We start from the raw sequence: 25,657 nt of genomic DNA on the forward strand, positions 1-25,657 counted from the left end.
TGCGTTAGCTGGGAGTCGAACCCAGGGCCCAACCTCACGATCTGTGAATCATGGAAGGGTTGAATGTTACCGTTACACCACTAACGCTGGCAATAGTACATTCTGTGCACTTATCAAAAGATGAAGTAGGGATGTGTGTTATAGAAACAAAGCAAGAAGTAGCTGTCGGCAGTTGCTCAGGAGTATCGCCGGGATCCATGGATCCATCGATTTAGACTATCCGATCACCCAGCGGTCAATCACTGAGCGTATGCCACGTCACCCGACGAACCGCCAGGGATTCAAATCAAGCGTGTGAAACCCAAGACTTACAGACAAGAAGCTAGTCGAGATACTGCGTAAACTCCTACCCTTTTGAACAAAGCTCAAATCCCAGGACACAGTGAGTCGTATGACATTCTCCGAACAAACCCTCCCCAAAGAAACCACCATTCAACCACACCACCCACCCCGCCCAGCCTTGACGGACGGCAGGGTTCGTATCCCGTGTCTCTCTCTGCAAGAGCCAATCCATGTGGTTGACAGCCTGTGGAGACAGACGGGCCAATAGCTCGAGTTTCTCTCTGCCCTCGCTACACTCCTATCGTGTACACCGTCCGATGGAAAACAGGGCGACGCTCATTGCCCAAAGCGGTAACAGGTGTCTGGGCGGACTTTTGTCTTTCCTTCCCGTGCTCGACCAAATCCTTCCCCCAACCCTGCTGGGGCTGGGCTCTATATCACCCTCGGCTTATTACGGTCAGATACTGACTGCATGTTAAGCATGCTGCAGCTGCGAGTGACTAACAGCCCGTGATACATTTTGTGATGAGTGAACATTGAACGGGGGTTCGTTGAGTTAACACTACGTGAGTTAACTACGTAGCCTCGAATAGTTATCGTCGGATACCTCACCTTCCGCTGCGCTTGTTGTCTTCCATTGGATGGAACAAGATTGTATACTGATTAAATAGACATCAATATAGTGCTGTTGACTGCCAGCAGCATAAGCACGAAACAGGAATAAATAACAACAACAACAACAATAATAATAATCAAGAACTCCCATCGTCCGTGCGCGTATGTCTGCTTATCCACACAAAGGATTCATACACCCATAATGCAGTACTTTCGCTCTCCCAGTCTGTTCGTCCAACTAGCCAAGGATAAATCTGCCGGTCATGTCACGAGACTCAGCTGGACTGGACTGGCGGGCTCGACTTTTGTGATGGAGGCTGCAGCCGGCAGGATTCGACATGCCGCGGGCGCGGACTTCTTCCGGTCTCTCACTTTTCTTTTTGTTCAGAGAGATATGGTGACGGGACTGTTGTAGACTAGAGTATGTGCTCTGTACCGCGCGCGGGGTATAGTGAAGTCTTGGCGTCCACTGATCTTGTTCTGAATACGAGAGGTTAGCAGAGTAGTCTAGTCTGTCTGGGTTTGTTGTGTTGTGTTGTGTTGTTCACCGGTTTTGGGGCTTGGCAGGTGCCTTTCTGCCCCGTACTCCACATCTTTACTTGACATTGAGTTTTGCTTCCTGTTTCTGTTCTTAGCAGTACGTAAGATGGTTGATATCACTTTCGATATATGTTTGTCAGCCATGTCGTTTGTAATGGTGAATAGTGTACTTGGTTGGATAGACCGTGGCCTAGTCATGCATTTTACTCTTGACCTCAACTAAGCGTTGTTCACATTTGCCAACAGTTATCCTAAGACATGATATGGTATTATACATGTTTAGTCGTGACATATTCGCCGAGGAACAACACATCTAGCAGTTCACTGTCGCTCATGACTTCTCGACAAGTATCCACGAGTCAAATGCAGAGCCTTCAGCTTGGAGGAATACAGGGCTTCGATATAGTGAAAAAGCCATTGCATATCCACCATCCATCTACACGAATGTAGTCTACACTGGTTTTCAATTCCCTGACGTGGTCTGCGTCGCGGACTTCGAGTCACCGATCAACACAAGGTCAGGCTCAACAGGATGACGATATTGTCAGTTAGGGGCACGTATCGCGCGACTATGTATGTTTGTAATGATCAGTAGTACGCAGAAAGATATCCCCATTTATCTTGCTACCTGGGAATTACTACTACTCAGACCAAAAATTCATCCACTTTTCGTTCCCGACCTGCACGCACGGCCTGACATGGCACATTCATTGACTTCGTACCTGGGATAGCAATCGCGAGCTTCAAATGACGTTTCTGGACACGTTAGCGACACGTTCGATGAAATGGTCAGCATGCTAATTGCGACTATCGATTCCGAACACAGAAAAGGATACGTTAGTCTGATCTGACCGGCCAGACAAGTTGCTCGATTTCAGTGGGCTCGTTCGCGGGCAAGAAACAGTATTCTTTCAATCAATGGCCCAGAGGAAATATACAGTGTCAAAATGAACGGAGTATACTTGATGGACCTCGTACACCATGTATAAAGCGGAGTTGCTGCCCTATTACATAAATGTCAGTGCTCCGCTCTTCGACGCGAGGGACTAGATCCCCGATAAAATGGTACAACTTTAGAGAAGCTTCCTAGAGGTCATTGTGCTTGCCTGGCCAGTCCGTTGAAATTATGCAAAGTGAAATGACTACATTCTAACCATCAAGTCGCATGGTTATGTTTGATTGTCAATGGCAGCCAAGCTATCTTCTGCTTCAAAGCCGCTGTCCTTCAGCCTGCTACCTCTTCTCTCTTGCCTTGATCGGCCTATTCTGACAATGCACGCCGTAGATCTACCATTCATTTATCTTCAAGCAGCTTACTGTAATTTTACATACTAATGATACATAGAATTATGTTCGAAAGAGGGTACCACCGCTCGAGGATATCCATGGGTTTGCAGAGCCTTACTTCAGAATTTCGTGTCCTCGCAGCTGCGTGCACCCATAAAGATTGACTTTACGATAATCACCAGAAATGCGGTCCATGTGTCGCAATACCTTTTTCTGCCCATTGTGTCCTTAGAACTGAATGCTTCCTACTTCCAAATAGTCCACCCAGCGGGAATATATATCTTCCCCGTTCATCTTCATGGAATATCTCCAGGCATCACTTTTACAAGTATGCAGTGTATCCACACTACCTTAATTTACATTTCACAGTTTACTAATTAAGGTCTTTTGTAAGTGATACTGATGCCTAAGGGCGGTTTCACCTAAGTGTGCATCCATAAGGTGTGCGTTTCTACGAACTCCGGACGAAGTCTTAGGGCCATCTATCTTCAATAGGAGAAACATATATAGTATAATCCAGGGATTATCGGTGCCATTTATATATTTTATATCTTGAACATAGCTCTGATATGAGAATAGCATGTTTATTCCTTCTGATATAGATGAGCTTTCCTTCGTTACCTTCCGGAGGCAGCAATCCAACTCGTGAGATATAATGCGTACTTTACATGACCAAAGAAGGCAGAAATTGCGCACAACCTTTCATTTAGAGCAGCCTAAGGCTTCAAGCCTCTAAAAGTGTTTTCTAGCTAGATTATTTGAGTCAGAGTACGCCAAGATGTTGAACAATTTGTAGATTAATGTCGAGAAATTCAGCTTGTAGATGAGCAGGACGTAATGAATATATATTTAGATGTCAGAAATTTGAAGGGAGACAGTGAACAGTACCTCCCTACTTATTTGTACGCCTAGAATCCTAGCGTAAGCTTACACCGACTGGAATTGTTGGCGCTTGTGGGCCAGAGAAGACATACGTATACCCCCAACACCTGAAAAGCACGGAATGTCCACGACTCGAATGAAATTTCGATCGCATTGGCAAGGTGTAAGTCTGCAAAGAGCCTATCATCCATGACAGATCATTATTCATTGAATTAGATAATCCCTGTCATATTCATACCGAGGCTCTGGTGGTTCTGGTTCCATTCTATGGGATAGTAGAAAACATGGCTCACATGTAAGCTTAAAGAAGGTTATCCAAACATGAACCACACCTATGTGAGCCCAGTACGGGAACACCAGAGTAGAACAAACTATGTATGTTTCCGTGGTTCATTGTAAGCCCAGCAGAACACACTCAGTTTGACTCCACACCACTTCAGCGTGTATTCATGAAACAAGGTTGACGGAGCAGCTTACGTACCACAGGGGAAGTGTCAACCTCGTGCCATCGCACGTCAGTTAAACTATTACTGCAGATTGAACTACACAACTGCTTCATGTGGAAGTCAATTCCGATGATCAATGGAAATGGACGCTTAAATCCGGCTACTTTATCTTTGACCCACCTTTCTGGACGAACGCACAGCTGACGTTGACATTGAACGCTCCATCAACCAAGGAGTTGGAGGGGTATGTAATATCGAGTTTCATCCCTATGGGGCCAAACAATTAGCAATGCTTAATGCTTGTGCAGAAAATAAGCACACCGGGAATCCGAGGAACCGACAGCCTGCATTAAACTGTGCTTCGGAAATTTTATTTCCCTCCTCTGAGACAGTCTCATTGATCCTTCTGAAAATTTATCCGATGGGATTACCACAGCACGGTGTGCCGCCTATCGTGGATGCTCGCACGGAAGTTTCTATATCCTGATCGTTAAGCAGGATCATGTTCTATATTTATCACTCATGGCTGAGCTGCTCTTAGACATATCAACCGCACTAAAATGGCGATCAGAGCAACAATTAACAATGCCGAGGATATCGATTTGTCGCCTGATTTTTGAGTAAGTTTGTCTATTTTTACTCGGTGAAACAGCGTCTCAGCCAGGAACCGTTACGAGTACGACACAGCCAACACGGGCCATAACAAGGCGAGCCCCTGATCCTCGGGGCCCCCGTCGTTCACGAGCCGAGGTGATCGCTAAGCGGGACTCGCGGATCAACAGGCGCGACCGTGTTTCAGATGTCACCATGACAAGGTGGCTATGAGTAATTCCAGGCGACGTGCCGTGTGTTAGTGCCATGCGGCAATGATGGGCCGCCAAGAGTAGTTGGGGATGCAGTGGAGAGAGAGAGACAACTCATACCAAGATTTGATTCTTTACTTCAGTACGTGCAGACATGACATCTGATAAAACCTATTCCGACCGAGTCGTGGTTCTAGACCTGCGGGCTTGGCGACCGCAACACGACCTTTGCGTACATTCCAGACGATGAAACACTGCATCAGGCACGGGCATGCCGGATCGAGCGAGACCCTTGACAGAATTTGCGGCGGCCCCTGATGATGTGCGGCCTCAAAGCGTCATCACCCATTTCAACCTGCCAGGAACAGCAACGTTGGAGCCAATCGCGGATGCAAATCTGGCTGCCTAGAATAGCAATTGCCACGGCCTCAGCCCCCGTGATTGCGCGGCCCAACAGGCCTTCCATTGGCTGAAATTCCGGATAAGCCTTGGGTTTTGTGCAGTAGTGGAAGCTTGGCAAGTTTCTGAGCCAATAATATTCCTCTAATCCCTTCAAGGAGGGTGGGGGCCTGCTAACGTCACGGACCTGCTTCCATTGCCTCCCCCTCCGCCCGTCCTTCCATCCCAGCCCGGGCGGCCGCGTCACAGACCCGGCTGGAAAGGCAACAAGGCTCGCAACCTCATGCCCATCATTGGCTGGTCTTGCGTGATGCTGCAGGTCAGCTTCCAAACTCAGTCGCCCATGCTGACCTTTTTTTATGCAGCCGGGCTGCTTCTTTCATTTATAGGTCCCCGTCTGGCATGTGTCTTCCCTTCCAACTTCCCGACTCACTCCACCTTTTCTCATCTGTCATCTGTACCTAGATTCCTTCTTATATCTTATCCGTGGTTCCTTCTTTTCTGGCCAAGATCTTAGCCATCTATCAACACGAGAGAAAACTTATTCCCATCCTATCACATCACAATGTCTGCTGCTGCTCCTGCTCCCCCGGTTAACGGTGACCGGCCCGAGACGGGTCACTCACATGGAAAGAGTTCCCTGTCCAGCAAGTCGGACCCGAACCAGGCGTTGAGAGGTGAAGAGGCTGGTATGTGAATCAAAGCAGTGGCTGGTCTGATTCCTTGCTAATATGGTAAACAGTGTACAGCGTTGGATCGAGTGGATTCTCTCTACGCTCAATGCAGCATCGCGACCGCGAGGGCAAAATCATCAGTATGTTTCCACCACACTGTCATTCCATCAGCAGTCAGAGATAAAGGACTATGGCTAACTTGCATGTCTGTGCGCAGCTGAGCCCGACTTGTCCAACCCTACCCGTTACCGATTCGAGCGGCCGCTGGACACCATTCGATCGTTTGAGGCTGCCATCGAGCGCCGTCGTCGTGAGGCCATGTAAGATGAGACTTGGCGTGTGAATATACTGCGAATGATGTTCGATTTCTTGTGATTATGTTTGGGTTCGGCGCTGGACGACGTATGGATATGGACATGGACATGGATATGAGTTTGATTTGATTGAGCGTGTACATTACTTCACTGGGTATGCTTCTGGAATGTTACCTTGTCGATCTCTTATTTCATTCTCCTTCATCTGGGGTTTACCGACACCCGGTATTCCCAATCAAAACTAACTGCAGTTCACACCGATCGACACTACTGAATTGCATTGCACCTCGTTCCAAGGATATCCTCGCTTCCAGAGAAACAAACTACGCCCTCGCAGCTCTAACCTCTCTTGGCACGACCGTATTGACTGGCCGACCAGCAGGCGAAGGCTTGGCCGTATATATACTTTATCCGGTCCTCGGCCTCCGACCCACTGCTTGCCTCTATCCGGATATAAGCATCCACTTCACCAAGACGCTATCCGCCACTACAGCATGGTTTGGGATAATGTCCCACTCAATTGCCACTCCTACTCACCGTATAGGTCTTCGCTTGGCTGAAGATATAAGTTTCCAGGCAACTATACTTGGCTGATCTTGGCATGTTCGAGGAAGATGGCAGGGGCGCAGGTTACGGGGTTACTGAGTAATGGCTGAATAGGAGGGAGAATTGGGTTTTTGTTTAAATGTCTGGTGGGAGCCGGGGGGTGTTGAAGTTGGAATTTGATCGTTATAGTCGCTCGTTTAATACTAGTCGCTCTCTTATACGTTCATTTTGTTTGTTGGTTACCATGAAGTTGTCTCTGGCTGTTGGGGCAGCCCTGATGGGCTCTGCTCTGGCAGTGGATATTGATCCCATTGTCATCAAGGTAGACCAGCTCAGCTGAAATGTTTAGCATTGGAACTAACGACATTGCAGGGATCCAAATTCTTCTACAGCAGTAACAACACCCAATTGTACTCTGCCATCCACCCCATAGATCCTATTCAATAAAGCTAACCATACCAGCTACATCCGCGGTGTCGCCTACCAAGGCAAGCCCCTCAAACCCCTACGACCAAACCCACACCCATCTAACTCAACATAGATGACTATACCGGCAACTCATCCTCCGGCTACACCGACCCCCTCGCCAACCCGACCCTCTGCAAGCGCGACATCCCCATTCTCCAAGAACTCAACACCAACGTGATCCGCGTCTACGCCATCGACCCCACAAAAGACCACACCACATGCATGAATCTGCTCGCCGCCGCCGGCATCTACGTGATCTCCGACCTCTCCGACCCAACCCAATCCATCGACCGCTCTGACCCGACCTGGGAGACAAGCCTCTACACGCGCTACACGAACGTCATCGACGAGCTCATCCAGTACAACAACACCTTGGGTTTCTTTGCCGGAAACGAAGTCTCCAATGACGTCGCCACCACGGACGCCAGCGCCTTCGTCAAAGCCGCCGTCCGCGACATGAAAGCTTACATCAAGAGCCAGAGGTACCGGTCCATTGGTGTTGGGTATGCGACTAACGATGACTCGGATATCCGGGTTAATATGGCAGATTACTTCAATTGTGGGAGTGAGGACGAGAGTATCGATTTCTGGGGCTATAATATCTACTCCTGGTGTGGGGATTCGAGTTATACCAAGTCTGGGTATGACGAGCGCACGGAGGAGTTTAGGAATTACTCCGTGCCGGTGTTCTTCTCCGAGTATGGGTGCAATACTGTCCAGCCGAGGAAGTTCACGGACATTAAGGCGCTATTTGGGGATCAGATGAACGATGTTTGGTCCGGAGGCATTGTGTATATGTATTTCCAGACGGATAATGATTACGGTATGCCTTTCCCCTCTTCTATATCTCCATTTTAACTACCATCCACTAATGGCATAGTATAGGCCTCGTCTCCGCCATCGACAGCACCAGCGTCTCCAAACTCGCCGACTTCACCTACTACTCCTCGCAAATCGCCAGCGCCACACCCAGTGGCACAAACAAAGCCTCCTACACCCCCACCAACACCGCCCTGCAATCCTGCCCAGCAGTAACTTCTAAGTCCTGGCTGGCCACATCCTCCCCGCTCCCACCCACCCCCAACGAAGAACTCTGCACCTGCATGGACAACGCCTCCGGGTGCGTCGTCAAAGACTCCGTCTCGTCCAGTGACTACGATGACCTGTTCAGCACTGTATGCGGATTCACGTCCTGCGATGGGATCTTCCATAACGGTACCACCGGTACCTATGGCGCGTATAGCATGTGCGGTGCGAAGCAGCAGTTGAATTTCGTTCTCGATAAGTACTGGAAAGAGCAGGGGAAGAAGGCGGATGCGTGTGGGTTTGACGGGTCCGCGACGACGACTGCTACGGTGAAGGCGACGGGGACGTGTAGTGCGTTGATGAAGGAGGCCGGGACTGCGGGGACGGGGACGGTTACGAGTAAACCTACCGGGACGGCAGCGGGGAGTAGCAGTGCGAGTGGGACAGGGGGTGTAAGCGCTGTTGGGTCTGTAGGAAGCGCGAGTTTGGGAAGGGGAAGTGCGATGATTAGTATTGGGGCGTGGCAGGTGGGTGCGTATGTTGTTACGGGTGTTGTAGCAGGGTTGGGGATGGTTTTGTTGTAGGTTGTATAGTTGAGATGTGTAGTGGGAATTGGTTAAGAGAGTAGCAGAGACAGCAAATCCATTACTACCACCAAACAAGACTCTTATCTAAAACCCTAAATTCCCTCCCATCTGCTTCCCCCAAAGCTTCCGATCAAATCGTTGCTCCAGTAGCGCCTGCGCATCCCCGGCATACATAAAAACTTTCCCAACAACCTTGTCCGGCTCCTCCCCATCCTTGAAAAAGATCCAGCAGTCTGTAACTTCATACGCATTCGTCTCATAATGCGCTAGTTTCTGCGCCTCTTCTTCGGATTTCACTAGGTACGAAGACCCCGTCACCACTTGTCCTTGCTCCCCATTGATAAGGGCAGGATAATCGCCCCATTTAGCAATGGCGTAGCCAGACACTTTTGCTTCGCGGAGATGTGGCTCCTCGGGTAGGTCGAGGATCCGTTGAACTTGTATCGCGGACGTTAGGGTTCCGTAGAAGAAGTAGTATACCGGATAGGCGGGTGGAGGGAGGATGGGTTTGTTGTGCTGTGTGAGGGAATGTGGTAGGGTAGATTGAGGTTGTTTGATTGGGACTAGACTTGGAGGGGGAGGCGGAGGTGGGTTGGAGAATACGGGGTCTGGGGAAGTTTTGTCCTGCATGAGATGTACGAACTGAATTCGAGATAGATATTGAGGCCCCAGGACTGAGATGTAGAACCAGAGGACGAGTGAGTTGTTGGTTTGAGCCAGGACAGGCAACAATGATAGTCATGCAAGGCGGTGAAGGGTAAGAAGTACTAGATGCGCAGACTTGCAATGTCTTTTACGGATCAGCTCAGGTATCGATAGGCTGAGTATCACTCTTATTGAGAATCAAGATGGATGGAAACCAGCGTAGCTTTCTAGAAATGTTCAGGCGCAATTTAATGCGATGAGTGATATGGATTAGAATGTGTATAAGAGAGTCCAAAATTGAAATTGCGCCTCGAGTCCTGGTCATATGAATACTTCATTAGACTGGCCTCCATATTTGAGAGAGTACGAGGATAAATATTATGTATACCATTAAATTCAAATATTGTATATCACCCAATCTTTCAGTCCTACAGTTGCTGGCAGCATAATATGAACCTCTCACGTGATATGACGCTATAATCGCCGAGGTGCCGATATCGCCGCCATATCCGACCGGCGTTACTATCGCCGAGCACTACTAGATGGGCCACTTCTTGCAGAAAACCTTCTCTACATCTCTCAATCGCGATATTTCATCATGGACTGCTATACAAGCCGCAGAAGGAAAAGGACACGTCTATCATGTGTGGAATGTCATCGCCGGAAAGTCCGTTGCGATCGCAGTGACCCATGTCGCAGGTGCTCCAAGGCAAAGATTCGGTGTTTCTACGACACTGATGACAGACCAAGAGCATCTTGGAGTCATGAAAGATCTCTCGCAAATGATCAAGTGTCTGTGAGACAATCGTCTACGGTTACTACAGGATTGCCATCCCATGCCCTACGAGACACATCTGGCAGCCACATTGGGGCTCAAGAAATCCCTCTATCTCCACTGGGCCATAGCCCTGAGGCAAGCGTCCGTGGGACTATGTCCAAAAGTCGTCTTTTCGGCACTACCCATCCCATTACAACATACCTTCAGGTCTGTGGCCTTATACCTGTCTGAATTCATCCATTGTCATATTACTAAAGAGATCAGTGTGATGAAATATATTCGGCCAATTCCAGTCTTCACTCTGCGGGACGCAGAGATAGTGCGTGGTCGGCACTCTTAGTAGAGGCTCAGACCCTAATTGCATCCTCGAAAGCAATGGCACGAACTGCAAAAAAGCAATATGCATGCGGAAACCCAACGCTTGACGACGCAGCGAGGGCTCTACCACCCCCGGAGGTTTGTGATGTTGTCGTCGGCCATTATATGCGCATATGGGAAGGACCGTTTCGCATCCTCCACCGTGTAGCCTTCCAGAGAGAATACTCTACGTTTTGGGAGGATAGTACCAAGAGACGGCCTATATTTACCATTATTCTTTGCCTGGTAATGTCAATTGGCGTCCACTTTTGCCACGATGAAAATATTGAGGCTCGTATTCGTCCTCATATTCTTTTGTGGCTGCATGTTGCCCAATCGTGGCTTTCGAACGCGAGGGGCAAGGATCTAGCCACCATATCTGGACTACAGACTCAATGCTTGCTGTCTGTATCACTTCAGTTCAATGAGGCCAATCTCCAAAGGATTTGGCTCGCGCAAGGGGTGCTCCTGCGAAACGCTATGTACATGGGACTACATCGTGACGGGAGGCATTTTCCTGACATGCCGTTCTACCACGTCGAGATGCGCCGAAGGTTGTGGAGCACCATACTTGAACTGGACTTGCAGGTCACGTTGGACTTGGGAATGGTACCCACCACAAGCGAGCATGAGTTTGATAGTTTACCGCCTATGAATCTGGATGATGAAGTATTTAATGAAACAACCAAAGCCGCTCCTACACCAGCCGCCAATTCAGCACCAACCGATAGTTCGCTACAGATCACCCTACGACGAACCCTAGTACACCGCATGATGATCGCTCGACTTATGAACGACTCGTTCAATGAACCTTCCTACGAAGATATATTGCAAGCAACCAACGAGCTGACGAAGCTGCTGTCCACCACTAAACAACGCCTAGACGTTCTGGTCACGGAAGGGAAAGCAAGGGCGGCTCATCAAAATCTAATAGACTTCCTCACACGCCGCTTCCTAATCGCTATGCATCGGCCCTTCGCAACAAAGGCTTTCCAGGACCGCCGTTATCACTACTCCCGCCAGGTCTGCCTCGACAACGCCCTACTTATACTCACACCAGAGCATGACCCAGATTTTCACCGAATGCTCCTGACATCTGTGACGCTGTTCCGACATATAATGCACCATGCTGCTATATCACTATGCCTAGAGATCATGGGACAGATCAAGGAGGATCAACTTGACAAGAAGTTGTTCCAGATACGCCAGCAAGACCGATCGCGTCTCCTTGCCTCGGTCCAACAAATCCCGCAAATCACTGCAGAGCGTCTACGGTTACGCGAAACAAATGTGAAGAGTCATGTATTTCATTGTATGGCGATCGCACAGATTGAGGCTCTGGAAAATGGACTGGATGTCACGGGCCATGTACTGACCGCCTCGGTTGCAAGTGCACGGCAGGCTCTAGAGATTCTACAGCAACGAGTTACGACAAATAAGGATGAGGGAGACCATGTCTTCTCAGTAGGATCGGAACTAGAACTTGCGAAAACGGATGAATTCCTGCCACCCACGCTCTTCCGCAACGATGATACGGGATTTGACTTGGGAGAAATGACGAGCTGGTTATTCTCAGACTGGGTTGAGGAATACCCCTTGTAGCCATATTAATGCACCAGACGCGAAGAGACGTACTGAAATAGTTTAGTGATATGCTATCACGGACGAATCCTACTTGGCATTATAGAGTTCTCTCTAGTATCATGAACGGTGCCTTACTTTTACCATGCTAACGAACACACTCTGATTTATTTCCATTAAACACGCCGAAATGGGTGCAATATATTTTAAGATATAACAGAGCGTTCAACAACAACAAGATTATTCTTAAGTGCAGCGCCGTTTATTCCTGTAAAATTGGAGACTAGTAGTCTCCTTGCCCTTCGGAATAACGAAACTCCGTGGCTTCGTTTTTGCTATATAGACCGTGGTTGTTAGCATCATAGGGGCGTTAGTTCCGGATGTATGGTCTGGCTTTTTCATTATGTCGAAATGTTCATCAAAAAAGCTTGGCTAGTGCAAAACTTGAGGACTTCGGGTCCTGAGCCGGTATGAAATTGCGAATCCAGATCTCACGACAGGCATTTTTTTACCCTCCATCGTTTGTGGATGAGCAACAGCTAGGAGACATCCCTGATATGATGTGTACGGGAGTAATGATGCTGCGTCAGAGGCCCTCAGTATAATTGTTACTATAATCTGAAACATTTTGAAAGTTTCTTGCCACAATGAGGCCGCCGCGTATGCTACTTCTATACTAAGTTACTCCAACCAATGTTGTCGTTGTAAAAGGCCGCAAATTTGGGACACTACTACAAGAGATCATAGAAAGCTCACAGAAGACTGCAGAGCTCACTTTTAGCCTCTAGTCGGGTTGAGACATACTTAGTCTACTAAGTACTCTTGAAGTATAAGACACTGGATGACTGTACTACTGAGGACTTAGTCTACTGATATACATGGCATTCTATTTGCTTCAGGCTGAAGTAAGGTATAGTAGGGAATAAGTACACCTCTACATTATCATTAAATCCTAGGAACACAATATTCTGAAGCACAAATTTAAAAGCTAACTTTTTGGGACAGCTGTTCAACCAGCAAGATTATGCTGGTCTGGGTAGTTTTCACGGGATCAACTACCTTTTAGCCATGACTAGAATGCATCGCCCGGTGGAAGACTTCGTTTATGGAATATAACCTAAAGAATGGGAAAGATAAGGAGACGCCAAGAATCATTGACAATGCCGCATCGCACGGTTACAGATAAGCAGCATCTATGTAGTCGTGGTAGGTCATCGGTAACATACTGTGAAAATTGTCGTGCAAGCTGATATTCATTGATGAAAGCACAGACGGATTTCAAAGTACAAGGAGCAGATAATAATGACCACCCAGCCACCCCTACGCCTGCTAGTGTGCAGCATTTCTCATGGTCTCGTATCATCAATAGATAGCTTGGACCTTCATCTGAAATCTTATAAATAGGTATTGGGACTCTTCCAATGCCCAGCATGGTTCGATGATTCCAGCATGAAGATAAGGATCAGGAGTTTTGGCCTACCGTGACAGACTATTCTAGATACTGCAGCATTTTCTATCGAGCTAACATCAGCTTCTGCAAGGTGGGATTTGAGGACTACGGGGGAATGACGATAATGAAATATACTCACTTTCCACCGCTTCTCTGTCACCTTTTCAGCACCTTGTTCGGCAGGAGAAAGGGCTTTGTTGATCAACCTGAGTTTGTCCGATTGGATCCATTGAACATACTGGATGGCTTCCCGTCAGACAAGCGCTGTCATATCAAGCACAGGGCATATCTTACCGATTCGATCGACTCGCTTGTGATGTACCGCACAACTTCCACATCGCGTTCTTGTCCAATGCGATGAACGCGGTCGATAGCTTGTGCTTCGGCCATCGGGTTCCACTGAGGCTCCACAATGTGGATGGAGTTTGCCGCCGTGAGATCAATCCTAGATTGAGTGTATCAGAAAGTTGTTCATTTTTTGGGCAGGAAGCTAAGAACGATAATGAAAATACGCACCCCTCGCCCGCTGCTCCAATACTTGCAAGCATTACTATGCACTGCGGATCGCTTCCAAAAACTTCCAGCGCTTCTCTGCGCTGGCTAAGAGACGATCGTCCTTCAATGCGCCGGAATGTCAGGTGGTTTTCGGTGAGCGCGGTCGCAATGAGGTCTAACATCTTGGTCCAGTAACTGAAAATCACACTGTTGGATGTGTCCCTGTCAGAATCCACCTATATTTCATACTGGGAAAGACCATGGGGGCTGTTGATCCTTACAATTTCGTCTGGACCCCCTTCTCATCGGAGATACTCCGACTTTTGGTGATGTTACGCAGGAGCGCCCTAATTTTGGCCGAGGGAGCATATCCTACTGAAAGAGGGTGGGTGAAACTAGTCGGAGTCGGCGATGAGCTGCGGCACTCATTTGCTTCACATTTAGGGCATGGTGGCTGGCTATCAGTTTCCGTGGCACAAATACCGCAAATGGGATGTCCGCAGCCTGCTTCCGCCACCAAGGAGTCACTGGAGCGATACTCCTCGATCGGCTGAGCACAGATCGTGCACTTAATTGTCTCAGATTCCAGAGTCCTCCAGGTCAGGGAGGTGTCATCGCGCTCGTGCCACGCGATGAGGGCAGCTTTGGGAAGAAGGGCCACACCATGATCGCAGATTAATCGGAGCAGACCAATTAGCACAAGGATGTTGGTACCAGTCCTTTTGTGCGACGACATTGCCTTCCCAGCCGTGAGGAAGGAATAGCGCTTGAAGAACTCGTAGGGTTCCCTGTCTTCTTTATCCATGTGCACTCTTTCGACCAGCTCGGTCTTCCGGGGCAAGCAGAGCTCTGTAGCGGAACTTCTTTTTGTTCGCCGTAAACAAGTTGCAGTAACCACATTTCTTAGAAGGTCAAAGCTTCTGCTTTTATTCTCCGATATGGAACCCACTATCAGCCTCTCAAATGAACCTCGAGACTCGAACGGGGGGGCTTGGATGAATTCCAGCAGCGCACCGTAATCGGCCAGGCGGTTTTGGATAGGCGTGCCGGTGAGACACCATCGGTATTGGGCTTGCAGAGAGCAGACAATGCGATATGTCTTGGATGATGAGTTTCGTATTCGATGGGCTGTTCGCAGGTTCCCATGGCACCCAATGTCAGCGTAAGACCCGACTATGACGGGGGAGCTACACAAACCTTCGTCAAGAATTATTCGTTGCCACTCGTGGTTGTGCAACAAGCCTTCTTCCCCTTCTACATTTAACGTGTCGTAGGTAGTCAACACAACATCGTACATGTCCAGGTTTCCAGTCAGCTCGTGTCGTTTATGTCCATGGTAGGTCAGCCACCGTATCCGCTCCGGATGGATATGCCTAGCAGATATCAGCCTGGATGTGCTATATATCTTCAAGATTTCTTGGGAAGGCGACTGTTGAGGCCAGAAGAAGTCCCTACCTTTTAATTTGTGACTCCCATCCGGAAATTGCTATCGAGAGTCAGCCATGCTTCCTTTGAAGATTTGAGCTTGAGAGAGCCGGCGGAACCATACTCGACATAGGCGTGACAATTAGGGTGCCCTTAGGGACGCCGGCTAGGGTAGTTTTCTGGTGCCGATCGAGCGAATTACAGACAAGCGCAAGGCTTGACAGGGTTTTCCCTAGCCCCATATCCTGTGCACCGTCAGACAAAGTTTGTATGTATGCCTTGGACACGAGATACTCATACGTCTGCCAAGATCCCGCCCCCGACGGGCGCAGGCTGTTCCATACTGAACAGCTTGGTAACTATATTCTGGTATCTATCAGGGGTGAGCTGCTTGTTTATGAACTTGTCTTTTAGGCTCGGAATGTGTCAAGATGAGGAAGTCCTACCGAATCTCCCCACTGGGGCATCTAAACGGTTGCCAAATAGATGGAAATTGCGAATTCTCGAATATCCCTGTCTCCTTCTCCACCATAAAGATCAGCGCCTCAACTTGATGCCTACCGCGTCATAGTTAGTGAAAAGGGTTCCGTGATATAGACTCGGGGAATGAGAAGGCCCTTAACCTTTTCAGCGCCGTTGTGAGGCGCATACTCGGTTCAATATTCAACTGTATCCCCTTGGAAGCCGAGGCGGTGTCGAAAATCTCGTATATCTTCGCCGTTTCCTCTTCGCCCAGCGCGCTTTCACGGCCCGCGCAACACGTCGACATTGATAGCTGGCTGGGCGGAGGCATATCCTTCTTACCAGGTGGGAGCAAGTACTGGGGATTTAAGTACTTTACGCTGCTATCCATCTCCGACGGGTGAGGATGTTGCAAAAACAACTCCTTTCCGGCCAAAAAATCACCGATCTGCTCTTTTTGACCAAGGAAACCGTAGATAAAGACTCGGAGCGAGTAATACTTGATCTGTGTAGTGGCGAGCTGGCTGGTAGTACGTTTGTTCAACCTACTCTTGGTGACGGCTGATTTCGGTTTTCGGCCGCAGATAGTCGCCTGCAACGTGACGGGGAATTTGGTGGTCAAAGACCACAGCGCCTTGGCGACGAGGATCGCCACGCGCTTACCAGCGCCAGTCACAACGCGCACCACATCATGCTCAAAGATGAGGCTCGCAGGAGTACATCCGATGGGGAGTTGTCCTTCATCGGAGGCGGTTGCGCGCATGCAGAGCTGGGAGGTTTCGTCAGTCTATCACTTATAGGAGAATGTCTGTTTTCGGCTCGTATTCACCATTCCAAAGCAGGTATCATAGGCTTTACCCACTATAGGAGAAGGGTATGAGAGAGGAAGACGGCTTGTGTGGTCAATAGAAGAGCCATTAACTCTGGTGGAGGTTGTCGCTTCCAAGGCGCCTGCCACATGAGTGTTGTCACATCGGTCCTCGTCTTCAAGCGTGAAGTCTATGAAGTTGCCGCGTACAATGGCTTCAGAATCCTCCAGACCGTGTCTCGGCCTTTTGGTACCTTCGTCAGCCAGTTGAGGGGTGTAGCTTCGCTTCCTTGAAATGGTCATCGTGGGGTTTTCGTCCGAGTGCTGCCGCGGCCGGAGGTTCAAGGCGGAAGAGGGTTCCGATAACGCTTTTTTATCACCAACTAGTGTGCCCCCTGACTAGGACTTGAACTAAATTAGTTCGAGACTTGGGGTGGCGCAGCTTCTAAGCCACAAGATGTGCAGCTTAAGCCAATTGGAGTTTCCCTGTTACTTTTTTCCAGTAACCTTTCTAGTGCCCTTGCACACAATAAGCCAAATATAACCCGATCCCCTCGTCCCGACGGATCACCAGGCTTCTCAGCCCAAATCCATTGCTCTCCTTGACCATTATGGCTTTGAATGACCCGGCTCTAGAGATCTTTTACCAGGCCCAGCAGTCTTTCCGCAACCACTTGAACGATCCCGGTCTTTATAATGAGATCCTCTCCTCTAATAGCATCGACGAAGTCTACAACTTGACTGCGAAGCTTCAAGAAGAAGCCGCAGGCAAGGCAGGCCTTCGAAATCTCGCCAGAATTCGACCCTTTCTTGAGCGCCTGTCATCATATAGTGCAGTCATCGAAGTTTTACTCCAAGTCAAGCCAGAGCTCGCATTGATCTGGGGCCCAATCAAGCTGCTCTTGCAGATGTCCAGCGAGCTGACTAGCGCCTTTGATCGAGTGGCAGACACAATGGTAAAGGTCGGCTATGCTCTTCCTCAGTTCGCCATGGTCTTGAGCGTTTTTGAGTGGAGTGACGCCATCCGGGCCGCAATGGCCTTATTCTACGGGGACCTCCTGGAATTTTACCGTGTGAACCTGGACTTTTTTAGGAAACGTCGTGAGTAACCCCTTTGTTTTTGGTAAACACATGGCAATATTCGCCCGCTTACTACGGCTCAGGTTGGAAACAAATGTTCGAGGCAATCTGGCCCAGCTACCAGAAGAAACTCGATGTGGTAGTGAGTAACATCGAGTTGCATGCGACCCTGGTGAGGAACGAGGTCACGCTTCTTGACGTTAGTGAAGCGCAAAAGGCTCGCGTGAGGTCGCTCGAGCAATTCGCCGAGATCCAAACGTTACATAGCCGGCAAAGGTTTACAGGCCTGAAAGGGCAGATTGCACCCATCTCATTTGATGAAAGGTTAGATTGGATCTCGAACCGATCGGTCCCCGGCTGCGCTAAATGGCTCTTTCGGGACAATGCTTTCTCTGAATGGTTTGATGTTTCAGCGCAGGCCCCTCAATACCTATGGCTGCAAGGCATGCCGGGGGCGGGGAAAACATATCTGTGCGCTGCAGCTGTGGGTCATGCCCGTGAGCGTCATCGAGTCCTGTTCGCGTTGGTAAACCACGCAGCAAAAAAGACTACAACTGCGCTGGGGGTTCTTCAATCCATGATATTCCAGGCTGCAGAGGAGAATCAAGACTTGCAAGCAATTTTGTTGGAGGCTAAGGAACGTGAACTGCGCGGGAACACGCTGTACGTGACTGAGCTTTTCAAGTCCTTCTTGAAAACAGCAAGTCAAACGTATATTATGATCGATGGACTGGATGAAATGGATGAGCGGGAGCGACAGGTCTTACTGGAGCGATTGGAAGAGATCGCGAAGGAATGTTGTGACTTGCGGATTCTGATCAGCTGTCGTCCAGAAGGTGATATCTCACGGAGACTCGAGAAGAAGGCATGCGCAATCAAGATCCATGATCGCAACGCAGGAAGCATTCAGCATTACATTGACCATCGGGCACGCGACTGGATCAGTGAATTGGGTTGTAGTCCCTCCTTGGAGACTGAATTGTACGGTCTTCTGTCTCCTTTGGCCGCTAAAGCTGCAGGTCGGTATTGCATGATGTCGACCCCTTAGAAGTTCTTTTCGTGTGCTGATGAACCCCCCTTTCACTTTCAGGCATGTTTCTATATGCGAGAATTGTATTGGACAATTTACAAGGCATAGTTGGACTCGATGACATTCGCCGCGAACTCAAAGCCCTTCCTGAGGATCTGAACGATGCGTGAGCATGAGCCCTTAGAAGTCATATGGCAGAGACTGAATGACCTAACAAGCTCTACCCCAGATACCACCGCATCTTGCAGAGGATAAGTGACCTTCCTCCACGGAAACGTGAACGAAGTAGGAAGGTACTGGGCTGGATCGGGAGTGCGCCGATTCCCTTGACCGTTTGGGAGATGGAACAGGCTTTATCTATTGAGCTCGATGAGGAAGGCAAAATGACCAGTGCAGTTACTCCAGATCTTCTTAGCATTGATTTCGTCCAACTTTGCGGTCCAATTATTGAAGTTGCCGATGGAAAGCTGCAGTTTGTTCATTTCACGGTCGAGGTGTTAGTCCAAACTTCATGTCTTGGAAAAAGACAACTCCCCACTGTTGGCCCACGATACTGACGAATGCAACAGATACCTCTTCAGTCCACGGATAGCGCACTTTATAGACAAACAAGTCGCTACCTTCGACCTGTTCAATAGTTTAATGGCCTATCTTATGTCCGGAATTGTCGATCTCGACCTGGATGAGGGCGATATTCAAGAGCAGATACGGCACGGTCGCTTTCGACTCTTCGATTATGCGAGTTTTTACTGGCCGGTTCTTCTTTACGAACTTATTTCAGTCAAGCGAGAAAGGACTAATAATCAAAGAGATGAGTCGTTGGCTCGTTTACTGAAGAGAGTTGCAATGACACTCCAGAATTTCGATTATATCACAAAGGAACCTCAGGAAGGGCATGAAGTGAATCGGATGTGGTCTTTTCTGAATAACGGAGACTTAGAATCGAATGGTGTTATACGTGGAGCCAAACAGTTTCACTCAAACGAGAAACGATGGGACTGGAACATCAATAATAGTAAGGAATATCAATACATCCACTACGTGTCAATCCGCCCGCATCGCTCCATTATTGACCATGCAATGACCCAACAGGCGAGTCGTGGATAAACAAAGATCCATTGATCACGTCACAGATGTTGATTCGGCTGCGGGAACACCACGAGATACTACTGTCTATGCCAGACTGCCGTCCGGACCTGGAGCGACAATATGGTCCCGAGCTCTTCCGATGCACGTACTTGTTCTGTACGCGAAGCCGACGTGGCTTTTCCTCAGCCGACGAGCGCGATAAACATGTTGAGAACCATGGACGCCCATTCAAATGCATCGTTCCGAGCTGCGAGTTCTCTAGCATTGGCTTCGACTCGGAAGCCAGCCGGCAAAGGCATTGGAAAAAACACCATATCTCAGCCGCACGCGAGACTCAGGCGGCCGTGGAAGCCGCAGAAGGGGTTGGAGGCAACTTTGACGCACTTGATCCCGAAGAAGCTCAGCCCTTGCTCTTTGTCCTGCTTTCTGAAGAGAAGGTCGACCTTGTACGGCGTCTGCTCGGCTCCCAGGCTGGGAAGAAGTTGAAGCCGGAGGTTATCGCGCATGCAAGACTCATGGCTGCGGAGCAGGGGTCGCTAGCGCTCACCGAGCTCCTAGCACCGGTGACAACGGAGAAAAAAGTACCCTTTAAGGTGTTAGCCGCAGCAGTGGCTAGCGAAAATGCCGACTTTGCCGAATGGGCGTATAATCACCTTTCACTAGCCGACTGGCCCAATATGATGAAGGCGGTTGTAAAGGTGAGGCGGGATGATATCTTCACTCGATGGGAAAAGTACACCCAAGGAGAGGTTGATAAGATGCGCATCAGACCACGATATGGTGACGATTTGTTCACCTTGCTCTTTAGACAATCTTTGTTTACGGACATCCAGGGCAACGAGCTGAAAGAGGCGAGAACAAAGGGCCTCCTGACGCAGTTCGGACGATATATGTCGTGGGAAATTTTAGGCACATTGCTCCTTCGAGTGGCCCGATCGAGCTGCTCGGTGATTTTGGCAGATCACCTGTTACAACTCGGAGCACCCATCAACTTCTGTTCTTCTTCAGGACGCGCAATCGGTCAAACACCGCTGTATGTCGCTGCGAAGAAGACCTCCGTAGAAGCAGCCTTCTTCATGAAGTTTCTTATCCTTAACGGCGCAGAAACCGTGGTATCAATCAACCGTACTGTCACACATATCAGCGAAGAAAAGGGCGCCGCAAAGATAGCCGAAAAGGTGGGGCTTACATGGAGTGAACTAGAGGAGATGTATAAAAAGAGCGAAAAGTATAAACCGACACACGATGACGATTAGCCCTGCTTGACAGGCTTAACCATGAGCCGAGTCTACACCCAATCTTAAGAAATATAGTATTGGCTATATGACTATAGTATTCCATATATGGAAAATCAAACCGATGGTGACCGACCTTTACCACATATGAGACCTTCCTCGTTCGAACGTAGGATCTCGGAGCCAATGTCTCCATCTTGAAAGCACTCGTCAGACACGAAGCATGCAAAATAGTTACCCCATATTTTGCTATAGTCGTATGATTATCCAACATCTGGTAGTATTATTAATTTTAGTATCTCGGAATAGCGGGACGGGGGGCAATCGACCAGGGAAGAGGCCGCATCGGTTGCTCTCCGCGGCGCCAGCTTCGTAGAGATCGCTGCAAGCCAACATGAAATCGATTGATAAGCAAGTTGGGGTCTATCAGCAGCCCCTGCAGGCGGTGCGCAAAAAGAGGGACCTAGAAGGCATGCATTGAGCACACTCGGACTGAAACTTGGTGCCGTAGTAGATATGCGGGGGATCAACAGCTGTGTGTGAACGAAAAAGCGTACTCGGTGACGAGATTTATTCCTCGGTTGATAGATATCCGACATCCAAGCTGGTGGGGCAGTTCTTTACCGATGAGCTCGCTAAGCGCGTGCCTCCAGAGGTGGTTGTGGTGAATGAGTGAAATCCGGGTCTGTGCAAGTCTGGCCCGGTTTGTGAGTATCGCGGTAGGTCTATTGGGATAGCTTTTGCGATTGAACAGGTTACTCTAGCGAGGAAGCCTTCTGTGGACGCGCGCGCGCTCTCACTGGTGCGACTGTGAAGCATGGTGCTGGGAGCCATGGGATGTATATTGAGGATGGGGAGATCTCTACGTAAGTGAACTTCTTCCGTCGCTGGTGATGTATATTTGGTAACTGGATTATAGTTGGGCGCCTATTTTGTATATGCCGAGGGGAGAGAATATATCTACGCAGCTGTGGGAGGAGATGATGGAAGAGTTGTCGTTTGCGGGTTGGAGAATGTTCTGGACGATTTGAGCGGGTAGGTTGGACTGGATTCATGTTTCCCTCTAGGGCAATTTGAGGTATGAACACGATCATGTACAGATGATTAACCATGCCATTGATAGAAACTGAAATCACGCCACTTCATTGATGCGACTTTTGACATCCCCCTAACACTGACAACAAATACACCCTCAATATCTTCCTGCGCGCCTCCGTAGTCGATGAACTATTCGTGGCTGTTGCGAAGACTACATATCATCAGCCAACTGTCCTCAGTGGTATCAGCTCGGAATTTGTACTTCCAGAAAGAATGAAATCATATTTTGCTCTGCGTAGGTCATTGCTTGGCCGCACAAGAAGGGTTCCTAACGTCGCTTGTCTAAGTCCATACAGGTCTTTCGCGAACTGGGCTGTCTCGATCGGGTTGAGTTTCAAACGGTGGTAGAAGAACATCCCCGATGTGCAGAGGGCAAGCTACAATGCACAAAGCCCACTAGAGACACTATATAAAGTGGAGACCGTCACCAAGCCATATTCCCTCTCCATCCTCGTATCTATTACAGGGATAACATCAGCACTAATATGGTTCAAAGCTTGTTGCAGATAACGTTGAGACAAGGATAATTAGGGCGCTGTAAGACAAATCATGCATAACTATTATCTGACATCATCTATAAATTTGCAGGGGTTAAGTCAGAATCTTGTTGCCGTTGAACTAGCGTCTATGCTCGGGGTCCCCGATTACTTTTTGACCTTACGAGGTGAGGCAATCATTTAGAGATACCAAGGTCCCAAAACTAGTGTGTAGTATCTCGTCGTCCCTTAAGGGGGCGTACAGAGCTTCTTGCTAACATTTCGCCCCAGCGATTCGCTCATAGCATTTTGGCGCTAGTTATATATCTAAAACACGTCCTCAATATATAATAAATAATCTATGTCTCCTTATATACAAAATATTATACATGTAAAGTGAAAACTTTTAAGCACGGCACAACCGTCCATCGTCCAACTGCGTCCAAGCGTCCGATCCGACCGCCTTGAGAGCATAGAATATTCCGTTGGGATCGTACTTATTCTTAACCTGCAACAAGCGGTCATAGTTGACGCCATAAAAGGCCTTCTTCCAGTTAGGCTGCTGGAAGTTGCCCTCGTTCATATAAGCACCAGAGTTAGGAGCAAGAGCCTCCAGCAGGGGAATGTAGTCGTAGGTCATCTTGTCTTGCTCCACAATCATCTCAGCGCGGGCATCCCACTCCCAGGGAGTAGTCAGAGTGGTATCGATGAGGGCCTCACGCCAGGCAGGCAGGACAGCGTTGTCGACGTCGCCGGCAATAGAGCGGTTGACGTTCAAGCCGACTCCGATGAAGGTGGCTCCGTCAGAGACAATCTGGCGGTACGCCTCAGTCAAGGCCGTGGTATTTTGCACCACCACTTCGCGGGGGATCAGCCATCCGCCGTACTGGGCCTTGCCGACGGCGATCTCGGCCTCCATGGTGTTGAATTCCTCGAGATAGGTGTCGAATTCCTTAGCCTCAAGAGTGTAGTTGATGCCCAGCTTGGTGAGACCGGTTTCGAAGGGTGCAACCAATGAGCGGAGGGTGGCAACAGGGACACCCGGTCCGGTAAGGGGAGAGATGTAGAAGGAGGTGTTGGTGAAGTACCAAACGCTCATGACACCAGCGTCAACAATGCTGGGAAGAAGGGCGTGGTACAGGGTGACAGCCTCAAAGAAAGTGTCCTGAGTGATGTTGGAGTTGGTGAAGGTCAAGCTGAGACCAGAGGTAGGGGTGGAGGTATGCAGCTTGGAGGTCATGGCTACAACAACACCGTAAGTGCCACCACCACCACCGCTCAGTGCCCAGTACAGATCCTTGTACTCATTGTCACGGGTAGCAGTCACAAACTCGCCAGTTCCGGTGACAACCTCCCATGCGAGGACTTGGTCAGCTGCCATTCCATAGCGCGATGAGAGCGCAGAGTGACCACCACCCTGCGAGTATCCACCGGCAATACCCACTGAAGAGCACTCTCCGCCCACGATCTGGTAGCCGTGGGCATCAGCGAACTCGTATGCCTCGAAACCCTGCACACCTGCGCCTAGCCGCACAGCAGGGCCAGTGTAGTGCGAGTCCGTGTAGTTACCGATCAGCGTCCTGGACTTCAGGTTGTGTGTCCACACGCCCAGACCACCTGCACCAGTAGACTTGCCATTGTAGTCGTGGGCGGTGTTGCGGATCACCAGCCGGATGTTGTGGGTGTCGGCAAAGCGGAGGGTCGCCGAGATGTGTGCAGGAGTGGAGACGTTCACGGCGTAGTCGATGTAGTTGCCCATCGTGCAGGGCTTGTCGATCGGGTGGAAGGGGTCACAGCTGCCATTGGCGAACCATGGGGCCATGACGGAGCTGCTGGAGGTGTAGCTAGTAGAGGAAGCTATTAGCAAAGGAGATGTAGGCATTGAGATGAGCAACTTACTGAAGCTCAGGCTCCGTCCATTGTTCCTTCAGCGAGGCACAGACAGAGGCATTGTAGTAGGGAGCATGACATGGCTTTCCCAATGGAATGGTCTTGATGAGGCGACCGTCAACAGTTTTGTTGAACTGCGCCCATTCGCTCTGGGAGGGCCAACAGGCGTCTCCAGGGAAGCAGCGGCAGCTGGAGTTGCTGCTAATGGCAGAAGCCGAGGCTGTGGCCGTGAGGGCCAGCAAGCTAGTCCAGAGGGTTGGTGCCAACATGATTGTGGGATGACAAGCTCTGCTCGGGAATCCCTCCGAGGTGACTGGGGATGACCGGTTTATATCCCTGTCGATATCGCTAAACTCCTATGCCACTACCGGCATCTGTCGGCTCCTACAGTTGCGCTTGCAGCAGGTGAAGTGGGCCTAGTCATTTCTGGTGCCAGTGAAGATATTAATGATATTGCATGATTCCTGTTGGGTTCGGAGAGCACATTCTGTGCATTCCGCACACGTTTAGGCAGAGAAGTTTCATGGCGATTTCGACGCTATCCTTCCTGTTCGCCCACATGGTGAGCTGCATGGCATTTCATTTGCCCAAATCACCGCATGGCTTGGATCTAGCTTCCAACGGCCTCGGCCAAGGTCCTCGAAATATACAAGCTCCTCCACCAGCTTCGTCGTCCTATCATGCGAGCTGATCGATATTGGCCCAGGCTTTTAGTCTCTCCGCTTATTGACCGGACAGGGTTTGCCCCGCTTGGGGTCTGCGCGGCGCGATTCCCCCGTTCCTGGCGGACGCTTAGGGTATCTCCACAGCGGGTCATTAGTGTCTGTGTGGCGGCGACGGTTTCGGGCACGGCTTCCAGTCCGGTGATGTCTTACATTTAGCTTCATTT

At 49.4% G+C, this 25,657-nt stretch overlaps 8 protein-coding genes and 1 non-coding gene across 9 annotated transcripts; 5 read left to right on the plus strand and 4 right to left on the minus strand.

Moving 5' to 3' along the window:
• Nucleotides 1–87, minus strand: BDQ94DRAFT_t227. The gene has a single exon. It is a non-coding gene; the product is annotated as a tRNA-Gly (tRNA).
• Nucleotides 88–5,819: 5,732 nt separating this feature from the next.
• On the plus strand, nt 5,820–6,252 carry BDQ94DRAFT_174310 (DUF2406 domain-containing protein; the record flags this gene model as incomplete). Its single annotated transcript, XM_026772319.1, has 3 exons — nt 5,820–5,943; nt 5,997–6,068; nt 6,146–6,252. 3 exons carry the CDS (start codon nt 5,820–5,822, stop codon nt 6,250–6,252), a joined length of 303 nt encoding a protein of 100 aa, XP_026621861.1.
• Nucleotides 6,151–6,904, plus strand: BDQ94DRAFT_93203 (uncharacterized protein). Its single transcript, XM_026776869.1, has one exon. The coding sequence runs from the start codon at nt 6,399–6,401 to the stop codon at nt 6,834–6,836; it is 438 nt and encodes a 145-aa protein (XP_026621862.1). The 5' UTR covers nt 6,151–6,398; the 3' UTR covers nt 6,837–6,904.
• On the plus strand, nt 6,905–8,866 carry BDQ94DRAFT_183136 (glycoside hydrolase family 72 protein; the record flags this gene model as incomplete). Its single annotated transcript, XM_026774339.1, has 5 exons — nt 6,905–7,110; nt 7,161–7,198; nt 7,251–7,276; nt 7,330–8,079; nt 8,142–8,866. The coding sequence occupies exons 1-5, from the start codon at nt 6,928–6,930 to the stop codon at nt 8,864–8,866; spliced, it is 1,722 nt and encodes a 573-aa protein (XP_026621863.1). The 5' UTR covers nt 6,905–6,927.
• Nucleotides 8,867–8,907: 41 nt separating this feature from the next.
• BDQ94DRAFT_151269 (gamma-glutamylcyclotransferase family protein) lies at nt 8,908–9,561 on the minus strand. The gene has a single exon (XM_026767729.1). The coding sequence runs from the start codon at nt 9,497–9,499 to the stop codon at nt 8,954–8,956; it is 546 nt and encodes a 181-aa protein (XP_026621864.1). The 5' UTR covers nt 9,500–9,561; the 3' UTR covers nt 8,908–8,953.
• A 551-nt stretch (nt 9,562–10,112) lies between these two features.
• BDQ94DRAFT_183139 (uncharacterized protein) lies at nt 10,113–12,383 on the plus strand (the record flags this gene model as incomplete). Its single annotated transcript, XM_026774340.1, has 2 exons — nt 10,113–10,499; nt 10,557–12,383. The coding sequence occupies 2 exons, from the start codon at nt 10,113–10,115 to the stop codon at nt 12,249–12,251; spliced, it is 2,082 nt and encodes a 693-aa protein (XP_026621865.1). The 3' UTR covers nt 12,252–12,383.
• A 1,119-nt stretch (nt 12,384–13,502) lies between these two features.
• BDQ94DRAFT_183141 (DEAD/DEAH box helicase) lies at nt 13,503–17,173 on the minus strand (the record flags this gene model as incomplete). The annotated part of the gene is made up of 12 exons (XM_026774341.1): nt 13,503–13,743; nt 13,820–13,918; nt 13,975–14,125; nt 14,197–14,382; nt 14,457–15,303; nt 15,373–15,548; nt 15,631–15,661; nt 15,725–15,845; nt 15,901–15,973; nt 16,047–16,157; nt 16,224–16,831; nt 16,892–17,173. The coding sequence occupies 12 exons, from the start codon at nt 17,171–17,173 to the stop codon at nt 13,720–13,722; spliced, it is 2,709 nt and encodes a 902-aa protein (XP_026621866.1). The 3' UTR covers nt 13,503–13,719.
• Nucleotides 17,174–17,481: 308 nt separating this feature from the next.
• BDQ94DRAFT_183144 (NACHT domain protein) lies at nt 17,482–21,440 on the plus strand (the record flags this gene model as incomplete). The annotated part of the gene is made up of 6 exons (XM_026774342.1): nt 17,482–17,971; nt 18,034–18,969; nt 19,041–19,146; nt 19,210–19,476; nt 19,550–19,995; nt 20,073–21,440. The coding sequence occupies 6 exons, from the start codon at nt 17,482–17,484 to the stop codon at nt 21,323–21,325; spliced, it is 3,498 nt and encodes a 1,165-aa protein (XP_026621867.1). The 3' UTR covers nt 21,326–21,440.
• A 1,829-nt stretch (nt 21,441–23,269) lies between these two features.
• BDQ94DRAFT_183148 (FAD-dependent oxidoreductase) lies at nt 23,270–25,038 on the minus strand (the record flags this gene model as incomplete). Its single annotated transcript, XM_026774343.1, has 2 exons — nt 23,270–24,722; nt 24,778–25,038. Coding segments are annotated over 2 exons (1,699 nt in total), but the record flags the coding sequence as incomplete, so codon positions are not given.
• Between the last annotated feature and the right edge of the window lie 619 nt (nt 25,039–25,657).

Source organism: Aspergillus welwitschiae, assembly GCF_003344945.1.
Source record: "Aspergillus welwitschiae strain CBS 139.54b unplaced genomic scaffold BDQ94scaffold_41, whole genome shotgun sequence".
Classification (NCBI taxonomy): Eukaryota; Fungi; Ascomycota; class Eurotiomycetes; order Eurotiales; family Aspergillaceae; genus Aspergillus; species Aspergillus welwitschiae.